We start from the raw sequence: 15,766 nt of genomic DNA on the forward strand, positions 1-15,766 counted from the left end.
AAAAAAATAAAAATGTTACAAACGTTTCTTTCTGTTTTTCTTTAGAACAATCGTGTAGAAACACTTTTCAGACAAACAAGGCAGTGATATATAGTCGAGGGAAAGCACGCGGTCTGCAACAGTTACGTCATGCCTTAAATTAATACCAAAAAGCTCAGCTGAGGTTCACAGCTTGAAACTTTTCTACACTTAACTTTCCTCCACATTTGTGTGGGTGGAGGAGGAACTTGAAGTTTGAGGTTTCAAACCGTTCGGTGGTCTGTCAGGAGAGTATCTCTTCACAGCTGGCTTCAGCCTCGTCAGTATAGTAGTCTGGAATAAACAGTCCGTTATTGGTGTGAAACAGATGTGTGTGGAATGATGCCTTAGATCGTACAGATTTATCACGTAGGAGATCACTTGAAAAAAAGAGGAAAAAGTGGCCTACAAAAATCCTGAAAAGATGCATATTTGCTCTTTTGCACAGGAAGCTTATTTTGTGGATGACCATACTGTCGGAACCGAACAAGACGAATAATGTCGTAAGGAAAATAAAAGCTGTGATGTTTCTCTTGCTCTTTTCAAAACCTCAGGAGTCAAGAATCCTTTGCCCGTTTCTTCAATTCTGTGTCGAATGTAGTTGAAAACATTGAACCCAACCCTCCAGTTTGAATGGTGTCATCCCAAACAAAGCCTTTTAATCTGTAAAGACTCTTTCCTCCTCTCCTACCATGTGGTTGGAGCTCAGGGCCGGTGAAAGAGCGAGGGACATCCTCAGATCCTGGTCCTCTGAATCCTCCAGGCTGCTGTTCTCCAAATTCTCTTCCAATTCCTCCTCTTGATCCTCCTCATCCCCCTCCATCTTTCCCTTGAGTGCCAGACCGTCTCTGACATTCTTGGACACTGAGGCCACGTCTGGGTGGCCGAGGATGTCGTCCAGATGGTCCTGTGTATCCTCAGAGAGCCCATTCATGGTCTTGGCCTGCGTTGAGGACCATTCCCCCAGGGGTGCCTGGGACTCTGCCTCGGTCACATGCCTCCATATTGTCAGAGAGTCGAGATCAGAATGATCCGTCCGGGGCTTGGTGGCCTTTGGGGCTCCATCACCATCCAAGGTGGTAGAAGGGGCTCTTTTGCGCCTGGACTTACTGGTGTGGTTGACCTGGAGGTGCATGGCCATCAGCTCTGCTGAGGACGTACGAAAAGGGCAGAACAAACACTGGCTCAGTTTGACCGCCATTGAAATATCCCCTACGCCATCCCCACCGCCGACACCTCCTCCCTCCCCTAAGCTCATGCCTCCATCCTCCTCCATGCCTCCAAGGCCAGGTGAGGGGCGGCGAGACAGATCCAGGGGTTCGAAACCCCCTTCTTGAGTTGAAGGCGCAGGCCCTTCCTTGTCACTCAGTGGTTGAACCATTCGGCTAGTAGTAAGGGGCTTGCGACGGGACACTTTAGGGGCCTTGGGTGGGGGAGACTCCCTGATCCAGCCTCCTTCCATTCCACCTTGGTAAAGGGCCCCCATCACCCCAGACAGATATCTATACTGGGTCTCCAAGTCGACATCCCTTAGAGCGGCCAAGGCCTTCCGGTGCTCCCGCTGGTCTGGAAGGCCCAGGAGCCAGGACTGCTGGCTGGGCCGAGAGGTGGGGTCGTCGGTTGGGCCTCGGTTGGGAGGGCAGTGGTTTGGCTGGGATCGGCGCTGCTTGGCCAGCCCAGAGGTTCCAGAGGTCAGACTGTTGATAGTGGGGCTGAGACCACTGGAGGAGGAATTGGAGGAGGCTGACAAGGCGTTGCGTTGCTCCCTGTGATGCCGCTGGAGGTGGTACTTCAGCGAGCCCGACTGGGTACCCGCATAGTCACAGTGGGGACATTTGTAGGGTCTCTCGCCTAAAGAAAATGAGATGAACAAAACAAGATTGGGGAAACAGTATTGGAGTATTAGCTAAAGTAGCAGCTAACCTAGGAGAGACCACTGATTTTGCATGTTTTAGCTCATTTACAACAAATCACATACACTTTATATTAGTACTAACCATTCTTTGTAAAAACTATATTTAATAATAATGTAATTATATATAAATATATACAGTATGTATATAAATATACAGTATATATAACACATGGCAGGCAAGCTTGAAGAGCCTGCTAATTTAAATAATGTATACTTTTTCACATCATAGTGAATGAATAGCAGACATTGGCTGTCTGAAAAGCCAAAGAAAATCTGTAACACTAGAGCATTTATTCAAAATTGTCAGCAGTAACTTGCAAAATAACTGGCATCTTCTATTTACACAGTGGGTGAGTGGGAGATGTAATTATGCATTTTAAAGGGAGATGGCAGTATTTCATCACTGATTGAAAACGACACTGCTGGGAGAGATAAAGAGGAGGGGGCATCATGCTGGAGACAGATCAACAGCAGGAAATGCATTACGTATGAAAAGCATAAATTATCTTATTCACATGAAAAAAAGGAAAACACACACAAAGAAAACGGCTCTATTGATGACTGCAGATGCACATGCAAAAGTATGAACAATTTGATTTTGTTGCTGGAGCAAAAAACAGGACTGCTAAAAACATGTCACAGGAGTCTCTTGGAGAAATAGTATCAAGAGGGTATTATTAGAATTCGATGCCTTCACTTAAATTACTGACCATGTGGTAATCACTTGATGGCACAGAGAAGCAACAGTGCGTGATGAAAAGAGCTGTATGCTATCATGAATAATACAGCTGTGATGTGATGGGTCCTGTCAGATAGACAATTATTCATAATGGCAATATTAAATAGATTTCATTGAATGCATTTTTGGGCACCGTCTTGCTGGAAAGACTTGGATGTGCTCCAGTTCCCAGTTGCTGGGGATTGGTGGCATCTCAGAAACTGGAAGACGGGTCTTAATTTTGATCAAATACACCAAGCGAAGAAAGCAAATAATTAAAAAAATGGCAATGACTCATGCTGATAAAGTCTTATGAATATGGATAATTAATTAAGAGCGTGAGTGAGTGCTGTGAGAGTTCCCAATTTTCATTAAAGTCACCAAAAATTCAATAGGAGTTCTTTTCATTTTCTTTTGTTTTTGTTTTAAGTCTTTGAGAAACCAGTTAGAGTTAGAGTGTGTTGGATAGCCCTGTGTGTCTGTTCTCAAGTCAGAATTATTTAGAAATGATTTGATGTAATTACAGATTCACTTGCTTCAAAGACAAGATCAGAGAATGTGAATCTCAGAAAGATTAAAGCCCAAATTGCTATTATGGAGAAATCTGTGAGCATATATTTTATGTTTTTATAGTTAATCTAAAAAAATAACCGTGCACAAATTGGAATTCAAATCAACTAATAGAAAAAAGGTTTGTCTTATTGTCTTATTTTTTTTAAAATTAATTAAATAAATACATTTCTTCCTTTCTTTGGTGAGAGAAGTGAGCTTTTTACAAAGATTTAACCTTATTTAATCCCTGGAGTGGCTTGATTTTTCCTCAAAAACTACTGTTAACCTTGAGCAAGGCACTTAACCAGGAGTTGCTCCAGTGGGGGCTGCTCGGTTGCCTGCAGTAGAGGGCTATGATTAGCGCTGGCCAGCTCTCTGGGGTGAGTGTGTAAAAAAGAAAAAGGTAGCGCTGCTGAAGCGAGGATGCTCAATGAAACCTTTCCAGGGATTTATAAAGGCTAAAAAAGTAAATGTGGTTTGTTAAACTCACAGCAGTTTCTCACCTGTGTGAACTCTCAGGTGCACTTTGAGATGGTGTGAAGAGCGGAAGGCTTTACCACAGTAGGGGCAGTCTTTTATCCCTCTACCACGCACTCGCTCCCTGTTGGGAACTGAAGGTATGGAGGAGACTGCTGTCAAGCCATTTTCTCCTGCAAGTGGAGAAAAATGTAAAGATAACAGCGGGTGTAAAGGGCCCTACGAGAGCTTCTATTTACTACAGAAAACAGAATGAAAATAAAACACTCGTGTGAAAATAACACTAACAAACAAACCAAAAGACAAGACAGAGAAAAAGCACATGTGATTGTACCTTTGAAGCTTGAGATGACGGAGTGAAACCCTGTAGCCGCCCCTGCTTGTTGTGATCCACCACCGTGCAGTTTTGATTCCTGTCTCACTTCTCCTGCTTGTTGGGATTCACCACTGTGTAGCTGAGATTCCTGTCTCACTTCACCGCTGCCTCCTCTTCCAAGCCCCGCTCTTCTACGGCTACCACTCCCTTCCTCTTCGCCGCCGCCACCTCCTTTCTGGGGCCTCTGAGTGTGAACGCGAGCATGAACCACCACCTGCTGCAGGCTGCGGAAAAGCTTTCCACAGTCTGGGCATTCCCATGGCCCTCCTGCACCGCCAGACTCTTCTCTTGGATCCAGGCCTCCGAGGTAGGCCCTGACTTGGTCGGCCTCTGTGATCACGGAGTTCCGACCTTGGCCTCGCTGGCTTTGCTGCTGGCCTCGCTGTTGGGGCCTCTGCTGCTGCTGCTGCTGCTGAGCTACTGCCAGGCTGCGAGCCACCAGCTGCCACCAAGTGGCCTGGTCACCTCCTTCTGAAATTGATGCAGTAGTGTCACTTGTGCCCCCTCCTCTATTCGGTCCCCCTCCTCTTCCTTGGTCCCCTACTCCTGTGCCGCCAAAGCCACCACCATTTCCCATCTCTGCCACCTGAGCCACTGCTTGAAGTCTCTCCATGCAGCTAGCCCCACTGCCATCACTGGGTAACCCGAGGTAGCCGAGGATGGCTGATTTGCTTGAGCCCATCCCCATTCTGCCCCCAGTTTCTGATCTTCCTTGTCCACCTCTACCACTTCTTTGCTGGGCCAGAAGGAGGCTTGAATAGAGAGCGTTGAGAGACTGATTATTAGCAGAGCCTTTGCCTTGCTGCTCTGAACCTCCTGGTACCCCAAGGGTTCCCAGCCCGGCCTTCAGCCCAAGCTTGTTGAGATGTACTTTCATGTGGTTTTTGAGGAACCAAGGCTCTTTGAAGCCACGGCCGCATACCTGGCACTTATGGTCCAAGGAGTCCTTGTGCTTTCGCATGTGTCCCTTCAGGAACCAAGATTGGGTAAACCGCTGTCCACAAATATCACAGCGAAATGCTGGCAATGTGGGGGAGGCAGCCGCTGTAGCTGCTGCTGCTGTCGCCTGTGGGGTACTTGGTGGTGGGGCTGGGGCTGGGGCTGGGGTATGTGTCGGGGTGGGCACAGGAGTATCAGGGGTTGCAATGACCAGCCTGGAATTGAAGGCCGGTGGCAGAGCGGGTACCTCAGGGGAAGGGTGGAACTCCTGCAAGTGAGATGCCAGGCTCTCTTCTTGGCTGGCAGAGAAGGGACAAAGAGTGCATTTATACGGGTTGTGGAGAATGCGGACATGGCGCGCCAACTCCGAAGCCGTGCGGAATTTTCCTTTGCAGGCATGGCAGCGAAACGTAGGCGCTATAGGAGTAGACACACCCTCCCCGATGGTAGAAGAATAGGGAGGAGTCACAGATACAGGATCCTCTGTAAGTGGAGGGGTCAATGGTGTACTGTCATCCAGTAAGAAGTTTGGGTTCTGGTCTGTCTGTAGGCCGTCATCTAGACCTTTGACCTCACCGTCAACATCCTCTTCTTCTGTAAGATGCTGGATGAGTGTCCCTGGCAGTATACGCTGGTTAGGGTGACTCCGGTGATTCTGGACTAAGTCTTTGTGGTTCTGCTGGATTTTGAGGTGCTGCTTTAGGGGTGCTGAAGGGAGTCCAGTCCGGTATAGGGCTGAAGCTCGGCGGTCTCGGTCCAGACTGTGAGCTCGGGCATGAAGAGACAAAATGCTTTGGAATCTGAATCTCTTTCCACATACATGACAGGGGAACCTGAGCGCAGGCCCTGGTGAAGCCCCTCCCACTCCAGGTATTGCCCTGGTAACAGTATCTTTCTGGAACAGCTGTAGGTCTAGCTCATCGCTGCAGTTTCCACTCTGCCCTGATGAGAGGGCCAGCTCAAGGGCTCCAAACCCGAGGTGTGGTGCTGGTGGATAGGAGTCCAAACAAGGGCTGCATCCAGCTTCTTGTCCCCCTCCTACTGGGAACAGAGCCACTGCCGGGGTCGGGGACTGAGGAACTCCATCCAGCCCTTCCTCCTCATCTTCTTCATCAACATCGTGGTGATTGTTGTTATTGTCCTCCAGGAGGGGGAAGGGAGAGAGGGGGAAATAAGGCGTGGTGTCCGGGCTCTGAGGGGAAGGTTCGGGGCTGTGAATGGGCAGGACAGCGGGGCTGTCAGGTAGAGAGAGCTGAGTGTGAGGAGAAGACGCCTGGGGGCTGTGGTCCAGGGATGGCAGTGTTGGGGGAGACTGGGGATGCTCACAAGAAAGAGACACACACTCCGGCGGAGAATCCATCCTCTGTCAGTACTAAACACAGAAATAAAGAGAGAGACAGATAGTGAGTGGAACTGACGGCTTAAGAGTTGCAACTTTAAAACGCAAGAGGAAAGGTTAGATTTGCATGTTGTGCATAATTATCTTCAACTGTAACATGACCTTGACCAGATGTGGAAAATGGCGAAGAAATAGACATAATCAAATGCCATTAGTTTGCCTAACAGGTTCACGTGTCTGTGTATGTGTGTGTATGAGATCAGTAGAGAATTACCAGAAGTGTGTGTGATGTTATGCCATTCTTTAGTGTCTCGGCTGACGGGGGACACACTTCTGTGGCAGCCTTCTCCTTTAATTTTCTGGGGACAAAAGCAAGCAAAAAAAATGAGAAATGAGAAACTTAAACAGGAGTTATTTGCAATATAATCTTGAATTGAATTGCTTCCAGTTTTTAAAAAAATACAGTTTAGTATATTACTGAAGATATTATCAAACTAAAGACTTTATTTTTAACTAAATTAGCAATATCAGTGTCGATGTAGGTGTAAATGCTTTTTGAAATATTGAGAGATGAACTGCAGGGAGCAGATTTTTGTCAAATAAGATTAAAAAAACAACATTTGCATAGAGACTCTTCCAAATGTATTCCATTATAAATTCTAATAGCAGAGAAAGAAAACGCATTCCTCATTACAGCACCGCTTTACGTGCGTTTAACTGCACGTAAACGTTAAGCACAAAGCAAATCTTCATTTGATCTTCAGTTACTCTTGAGCTTGCGTAGGTGTATGCGTGCGCTTGAATGTGTAACAGGTGTGCACCTGTTCTGCCTCCTGCAACTGTTCACAATGCTCTCCGGCATACTGACGGCACATATGGGATGATTAGCCGGAGTGTGAATGTGCATCGATGTGTATCTCTCTGGATATCTGTGTGTGTGTGTGTGTGTGTGTGTGAGTCAGTGTGTGTTTAGGAGTTAAGGGCACCACCACAGGACATAGACTGTCCCAAACAGGATGGGCGCGCGATGTTTTGACTTCCCCACACACCCTTCCTGTGCACTCATACAGTAGCAGCTTTTTGCTTAAATCAGGACTGTATACACACTTAAGCACAACAATGTTTGTTAAATCTATAGCCTGGGTGTGGTGCCATGACCCATACACTGCTTAGTCATGGTTACTTGTTTACGTAAGGCACAAATGTGAGCTTATCGTGTTGACTTGTACTGCAGCCGTCAGCCCGGATAACAGAGTCAGCTGAAATGTAAAGTGTGATATACAGCATATTGAACAACACCAGCATTTTGGCGAGCACGCTCCCACACCCAAATATTTCGAGTGCGCAGCACTTTGCATCAGTTCGACTGGATTTATGCACGTCGGCTGTTTTCGTCCATCATTTGGTGGAGTTGAGAAGCAGCGGAGGCGCCCACAACAAAACAAAAGGTCATCAATCATTGTGGGAAAACAATGGAACATCTGTGTTCGCAGGTGTGTCACCCATATTTGTGTTCACTCTGCGGTATGGTCACATATGTGTTTATATGATCAGTTGGATTTCTGTGTGTGTGTGTGTGTGTGTATGTGTGTGTGCATGTCACTAAGCCTGGATGACAAAGAGATTCTCATGTAGCCAGTTGACATTTTAGCTCAGCTATGACTCACAGGGATATCACACCATATCAATCACACAAACACACACACTCATACACCCAACAACAGACACACAGTCCTTTTCTTAATCCACCATTATTGTTCTTTCTCACCCCGTCTTTCTTTCCCCTCTGTCTTTCTTTCCCCGATTCACACTCCTCCCATCCCCCTCTCATTCTCTCGCTCCCTCCCTCCGTCCATTATTCACTAATTTTCTTTCTTTCATTCTCTCTCTTTCTCTCTCTCTCTCTCTCTCCTGCAGTGTTGCCAGTTGGCAGAGTGCCAGGGAATGCTGATATCAGCTGGTAGATTGGGCCCTGCCAACATGGCGAAGAGCAAAAAATGAGAAAGGAGGCAGACAGAGGGAAAGAAAGAGAGAGACGGAGAGAAACATACAGTGCTGTTACAAACTGGGCAGCAGAAGAGAAAAAAAAACATTGTCAGAAGCCATGTGAATGAAAATGATTTAATGCGATTGCCAGCGTGGTTGTTGAGGGGAAAGGGGGAAAGAAAAATAGGGTAAAGAGACAGACATGCTGGAGCAGAGAAGTGGAGAGAAATCAAGAGTGGTGGAGGGGCATAACATGAAGAGAGAACAACAGATTTAAAAAAATCATTTGAAGAGTCAACACACAAATATACATCCAGACAGACGGAGAGAGATACAGAAAGGGGAAAGACGTATCTCAACGTATCTGCGGCAGTGCTACGTCTGATGGCATTATCATATGAATATCACCATCACAATGCATTGTTCGCACCGTGACGGTGGCTGTCGCCAACCACCGGCCCCTGTCATGCCAATAAAGAAAATTTGGATAGATGGAGAGGAGGCGATAAGGTGGAGCAATGGATGCAGGGGGGAAAAGGGGGGTTGGGGGCGACAAATGGGATCGGAATCAGGTGGAGCAGAATGAAACCCAGGTGTTAATGAACCAAGAAAAGCAGCGAAGAACCAGCCTCCGATGGTAGAGACCAACAGCGGACATGGTCGGAGACGCATTAGTCCACATTACCAACGAATGCGAATCGTTCCCAATCTGCATATTTGAGCACTTCTGTACGCGATTGCCCAAAAATTGATTGTGCAGGGTTTGTCGCATTTTAAAAGACGTACAAAGGCCCGATGCGTGCGTGCGGCAGTTTTTTGCAAAGGAAATAACTGCCCCTTTTTGGTGTTAAAGTTGCTTTTTTACTGAAAAGATCATCATGGTAATGTGATCCACCAACATTATACAGTCGGTCTTGATGTGAGATACAAATAAAGTATGGAGAAAGAAAAATACTACATTTAAACTGCTCTTTTAGAGACCCCCCCCCCCCCCCCCCCCCCCGCCTTGTCTCTGACCCTGAAATATGCAGTGTACGTGCAGCATTGCAATTCACACGGTAATGACAGCTTAAAAGCATATCCTTGTTGTGTTGAGCATCGCCATGATGGTGTCATTACTGTAATTGCAGAGTAACTTTGTGGCCACTGAGATAACTGATGTAAAGTACTGAATTACCTTCAGTGGAAATTAGTTTTTATGACGGGGGTCAATTTTTAGCCCATCCAAGCGAAATCAGCGTTGTTTAAATGCCGATAACTACTCCTGCACTTGTGTCACAAGGTGTGTGTTAAGGATAAGATCGGGGGGGGGGGGGGGGAGGTTGCTGAGTCATACATCACAGCCTCGATAAATAGTTGCAGAGGGAGTAGGAGCACAATATGTTCAGACAAGTTTATTTTGGGGGGGTTTTGATGTCATTGTGTACATATCCACAGTGGTACAGCTTTTATAGTGAAGGCAGTTAGTGCATGTTCGGACACGCCAGAATGCCACACACCACAATTGTGCATGCCAGGGTGTGAACACCTTTCACTTAGTATTTTTAAACTGTGTGTGTGCATGCGTGTGTGGGCAGGAGGTACTATATCTGCTCTGCTTTACATTAAACAACATGACGTTATGTGCTGTGTTTTAAGAGGGCGTCCACTGCCTGTTCCTTGTTGGCTTGTTTGCCTTTATAGCCGAGCGAAACATACTTGCAGCGACTCGTCACAGTTTGCATAATTAAGTCTGTGGGCTCTTTAGAGTGTGATTTGCCCTGCTTAGGTTGTTTCATGTTAATGGTCTTCATAATTGATGGAGGGCTGCAGCATATCACAAGAAAAAAAGAAAAGATCTGACGAGAGGCATCAATATCTGCATCATAAATATGCGTTTTATTCTTTCCAAGCTTGTTAATCATCTCAATTTATTTTGTGACCCCTTAGGGAGGAAGGGGGGGCACTGAAGATTAAAATGGGTACGCACCATCTGCTTTTGTCTTCTTATCTGGGCCTGTGTGTGTGTGTGTGTGTGTGTGTGTGTGTGTGTGTGTGTGTGTGTGTGTGTGTTGCACACGTCCTCCTCCACGGCCCTAAAAATAGGCACCTTCAAGGTCTCCGGCCTGGGCCCGAGGGCGTAAAGTGAACTCTCTATCTGGAGGCTGCGTAGGTCCAGGTGTGTGCGTGTGTGTGTGTGTGTGTGTGCGCTTCAGCGAAATCCTCACAAGTGATACCTCATCTTCCAGCTGGATTACTTGAACTCTCATGTGATGAAGCGTGTGCGAGGTGAGGCGTCCTTCGGGGGATAAGTGGGTGTTTTGAGAGACTTGACCACAAGAAAATAAAATAAAAAGCACATATGAAAGAGAGGACGAGCGACTGAGGGATGTAGAGCAAGGGGGAGTCCGCTCCCTGTGTGGGAAAGTGCTATGTGGTCCTGCGGTTTTTATCGGGTGGTCACGTGGCGAACTTCCCCACAGACGGTATTCATTTCCTTTACTTCACCTTTCCCTGAACCCCCTTGCTTCACTCCCTGCTTTGCTCCAACTCTGTCTGGCTGGTGCTCTCTCCCCCCTTTCCCCTCATCTTCAGCAGTGATCGGGAGGAAGGTCTCCCCCCTTGCCTCTTTAGAGATATGACTCGTGGACTGAAACTTTTATTTTTTGCGTATCCATTTTTTGGGGTCAGAGAATGGCAGTAATGTTGCTGTCGAAGGGCTTACTTCTGCTTCAAAACCAAACTGCAGGCGCCTGTGGTCCTTCAAATAGCGATATATTGATCTTTTTGATGGGAAACATTCAGGCCCCTGGACTCTCAATCTGTCCCTCAGCTCTTTCATCTTTTTGCTAGATCCGGGGCGGCTCCTGCTCTACTTCTGTGAATTTAACGCCGTCCTACTGCTTTCCTTCGGGTTTCCTCCTGCCTGAACCCCACCACCTCCTTTTTCTCCTCCTCTACCTTGCCCTCCACTTGTCTCCTCTCTAGCTGTTGCTCCTGCTCTTTCTCGGATACAATTGGGAGCAACGCGCCGCCGCCGCATCCCCGAGCGACTTCCGAACGTCGGAAAACGTGGCGGCGTCTCGGGCAGAGAAGCGTGGCTCCCACTCCGAGTCGTTTCGGGCCGCGCTGCGTCTAAACCGATGTGGGGGGTGCTGACTGACTCGTCTCTTTCAGGATTACAGGATTGAGGCCTTTAAAAAAAGAATGGCTTTGGAGCATGCAAATGTCATAAGCAAATCACTGAATGTGTTCTCTCTAAAAGGCTTATCTGTGCACACTGAAGATCACCTGCAGGGGTTGAGAGGAAAAGCAAAGGAAGGGGGGGGGGGGGGGGGGGCAGGCAATCATGCAAACGCCAACACGTTGTTTTTTAATTTTCAATCAAAAATACAAATGTGCGTAGCGAAACTTGTCAGCTATAACCGCCCCCTTTCTTTGTGAAGTGCCCCTCGAGCAAAATGCAGACTACCCACAAACCCCTAGCTGACCCGACACCGTGACCTCCTTGTGGAATATGTGTATCATATCTCAGACAGACCGATTCCAAACGTTAACACGAGTTGATTCTTTTTTTCGCCCCCAGGGGAAATTTGCAGAGCATGAGTTCTCTTACTTAGCACCAACTTGTTTCATGCACACTCGATTGCACTTTCACTGTATGTGCACAGTCACATGGGAGTGTCAATACTTAGATCAACAACAAAAGGTGTAATTTGCGGTGATGCACCTCGCACAAAGGGCACCTTGGCGGTATGTATGCCGGACGTGGGCTGGGAGGTAACTGCTCTGTGTTGTCCGACCACATTGGAAAGCAAAAAGAGCTCATAGCTGGTCCGAATGGCAGGGCGATAGAGCCGACATAACGGTTCAAATATGGGGATAACGGCGCGCACTTTCGGTCGGACCTGGTAGAGCTGCACTCGGTTAAAAACTGCCTTCCTTTCTCACATCCTTACAGTAAGATCTGGCCTTTGGCTGCATGCCGCGCGGCGTGCTTAAATTGTCAATTTTGGAAAGTTACTAAAAGGAAGTCAGATGCACACGGGAAAAGTGTGAGTGGACGGGGTTTTCAGACACTGTTGGGAGCTCCGCCTCTCTAACTAACCTTCAGGCTCGCCGTCTCTTGATGATCGGACCACTGTGGGCCCACCCTCCCTTTCTACCTATGCCGTGACCCGCTTAGCTTAGCTTAGCTTAGCTTAGCTCGCTTTGCTGTCGAAACGACGACTCCATTCGAGCCCGAACGTGCACCGGGTCTGAGCGGACACAAGTGAGCCCACCTACCTGTCCGATCTCTCTGGTTAAAAATCAAGTTTGGAACCGGTCTGCGAAAACTCAAGTGGCACAAAGTGACGTACTATTTAAGTAAGACCCCAGTGCTCTAAATACACCCTAATCCCGAGCAGGCAGCAGAACTCTCAACGGTCTGAAAATGTCACAATGCAGTAGCTTCTTCCTAACTGAGGGCAAGCAGGTGCCTCTCCCGCAGCGCACTAATGACCCAATTATATCAATCAGAGGCCTTGATTGGTGCTACACTCCTCTCCCTCTTAGTCTCTCCGTCTCTTTCTCCCTCACATACAATCCCTTTACCCAACAGCCACCTGGATGGGGTGTATGTGCCCCCCTCAAGCACAGTAGAGTACGTACAAAGGTGGGCAGGAGGAAGAGGAGGAGGAGGAGGAGGATACTACTTGAGCACAACAAGCAAAGAGAAGTCTGAATGAAGCAGAACCATTAGACTCTTTCTAACACGGGTGGGGGGGGCAGCGTCTCACGCTCGTTAGTACAGTGGGCTCCTGATGAGTACTTGCAGTAGATGTTCCCGTGGAGGGATACTTTCCCACCGGAGAGGTGACTCTTCTCAGGTTTAGTTGTTTTTTTTATATCACAGAGATGCTTGTCTTATTAGTTTCCGGCGAAGGCTGGACGAGGATAAGATTTCAGTGGCATCGTTGATTACAATTTTTAAAAAAAGTCACTCTAGTGAGCAAATATAAATCAGCAATTTTGACAATAATGGACTCATTATTTCAGATCATCTGCTTTCAAATCACAAGATATGTGTTCAGATATAATGTTACGGTGTATTTAATTTAGAGAATATGTGTAAAAATAAAACAAAAAAAAGAGTTCAGCAACCTCCCTGTTTGTAGGACGAGCCAGCAATGTCAACCTACTTCCACTATGCACACGCTCTCAGAAGTGTGACATTTAGGGTGGATTTTTAAAAAAGAGAAAAAAGAAATAGGCCATTTCGGGATCACTAAACATATTCCATTGGATATAGAAAAAGAAGGCGACAGGAGTGTCTTCGGTCAAACCCAGATGACACGTCTGCGCCTTATCTCATGAGGAATTTCCTCCTCGCCCCTGTGATGTGCGTCAATAACGTGCAACCATTTTCAGTCGCTCTTTCCCCTCTTCTCTCTCGCGGCCATCTCAATTAGAGGCACATTAATGAAATAAATAACCATCAACAAACAATGCGCTAATAAACACCCCCCCACACTAAAAAAAAAAACGAGACTAACCCCGGCGAGCAGATGGTGACCGCGCACATACCTCGCTTCCAAGAATAACAAAAATAATGCGATTAAAAATCCTAAACAGTGGGATGTAGTTTGGAGAAGTCGGGGGTGGCGCGTGTGAGTGTCATGTCAGCCTATCTATCGCTCTCTCCCCTGCTCCATTTTGTTCTTAAATTTTCTATACAAAAGATTAAGGGAGGGGAAAAGACGAGTGTGCGAGGACGAGAGGGAGAAAGTGCCATCATGGATTTCATCTCGAGTGCTCTGCCAATCTCCCAAATCCGACATCAGTCCCGAAAATACGCTCATTTTGTTTTGTGTTTTTGTGTTGTTGTTTTTTTTTTAAACCGGGGCTGAAAACGTGGTAACTTCTCTTTCCAGAATACAATCTGGCAACACGCGTTTTGCACACGCACACACACACACACACACACACACACACACACACACACGGTTACATGCCACACTTGCTATGCTACTTTCTGAGCTCGTGGACGCTGGAGGTGATGTTAGGACAAGTATACGCGTCGTAGTAAACATCGTAGTAAAAAGGTATGGAGGGTGGGTGGGGGGGAGAGAAAGTATAACGTTTATAAAACACTGTTGCAGCCCGAGGATGCGTTTTGCTTCTTTTTTTTTGCGCACATCCCAGATGAAAGTGGCGGCGCTTATCTCGAAAACAATGCACTACGCAATGCTTAATGTGTGTGTCCAACAAAAGAATTAGTCGAGCTAATCGCATCCACCCCACAAATTATTGCAAATCAACTCGCTAGTATGCAACAAAAAAAAAAAATCCACTTTTACGCCTGGACAATATGTCTGCGGCTTATCGAAACGCTCCGTTACGCACCGGGAACTTGTGCCTCTTTTTTTTTTTGTAAAAACCTACTTTTTTTTTTTTAAAGGGGGGCAAACGTCGTTTTATTCCCCCCAGAGAGGTTAAAACGGGATAAAGAAGAAGAGGTCATAACGCTGCCGAATTTCACAACCGGTTCCCCTCGCGTGGATTTAAAATAAGTGCTCGCGAAAGCAGAACTTGGTTTTAAAGTTAGGCGAATTTAAAGGATAGAATCCTGAACCACTCCGAGGGACTTTTGGTGCTCTTGCAACCATTTTAAAGTCGCGTTTAATTCCGCGCTGACTCGCCGAATCCACTTCTTCCAAATGTTGCACCGAGTGTTCGCCGAATGACGCCGAGAAAACAGCGCATTTGTAAATAAAAACGTTTATTGTCATGTCACTGGGTTATATCGGATATATGCTACATGCAATGTCGGCCGCGCGCGCACCATACTGCCGGCTTACATACATGACACACACGTAAAAGTGTTCCCGGACGGAGGGCGCGCGGTTCGCATGCATGCATGCGTACATACATGCTTCATGCCAATCACTCACACGCGCGCGCGCACATAGCCTCCGCATCCAAACTGCAAATAAAACACAACAACTATATTGGCCATTATCCCGTGTGTTGCTCGTGGAGGGAGAGAAAGAAGAAGAAAAAAGAGAGAGAGAGGCAGTCGCAATAAATTCAACAAATTTTTGGAAATGTTTCATCCCCGGTGTTCCGTGCCACCGCGCATAAAAGTGTACATGTCAACAGAGTGGTGGATAAAATCCCCGCTAGATAAAGGAAGATATCGGATATATGTTGAAAGTAAAGACTCAGTGTACTTACGGGAGAGGCGGCGAGGAGATTAATGACACGACACGTCATGATTACGTTTCACTTGAATTAAATACATTACGAGTTGGGAAAAAAAATGGAAATCAGGGTTGTATACAAGCATACGCCGTTTCCCCCTCCCTCCTCCCTCCGTTTGGTCACCCTCTCTCTCTCTCTCTCTCTCTCTCTCTCTCTCTCTCTCTCCTCCTCCTTCTCCCTTTCTTTTCCTTCTCCCTTTCTCTCCTTTCTTCTTGCATTTCG

At 46.9% G+C, this 15,766-nt stretch overlaps 1 protein-coding gene across 1 annotated transcript; it reads right to left on the reverse strand.

Annotated features, from left to right (window-relative positions):
- Nucleotides 1-676: 676 nt before the first annotated feature.
- znf219 (zinc finger protein 219) lies at nucleotides 677-15,556 on the reverse strand. Its single transcript, XM_076092466.1, has 4 exons — nucleotides 15,518-15,556; nucleotides 4,015-6,358; nucleotides 3,707-3,853; nucleotides 677-1,869 (listed from the first exon to the last, which is right to left on the reverse strand). The coding sequence occupies exons 1-4, from the start codon at nucleotides 15,554-15,556 to the stop codon at nucleotides 677-679; spliced, it is 3,723 nt and encodes a 1,240-aa protein (XP_075948581.1).
- Nucleotides 15,557-15,766: the final 210 nt, after the last annotated feature.

The sequence above is a fragment of the Anarhichas minor genome, unplaced genomic scaffold (genome assembly GCF_050575085.1).
Source record: "Anarhichas minor isolate MPS153535 unplaced genomic scaffold, ASM5057508v1 ptg000016l, whole genome shotgun sequence".
NCBI lineage: Eukaryota > Metazoa > Chordata > Actinopteri > Perciformes > Anarhichadidae > Anarhichas > Anarhichas minor.

What these genes read in the sequence shown, in the direction of transcription:
- znf219 (XM_076092466.1), bottom strand. Translation starts at nt 15,556, where the DNA reads ATGACGTGTCGTGTCATTAATCTCCTCGCCGCCTCTCCC. An exon ending in ATCTCCTCGCCGCCTCTCCC is followed by an intron (nt 6,359 to 15,517) that starts GTAAGTACACTG and finishes TAGTACTGACAG; the next exon opens with AGGATGGATTCTCCGCCGGA. An exon ending in GCACCTGAGAGTTCACACAG is followed by an intron (nt 1,870 to 3,706) that starts GTGAGAAACTGC and finishes CATTTTCTTTAG; the next exon opens with GCGAGAGACCCTACAAATGT.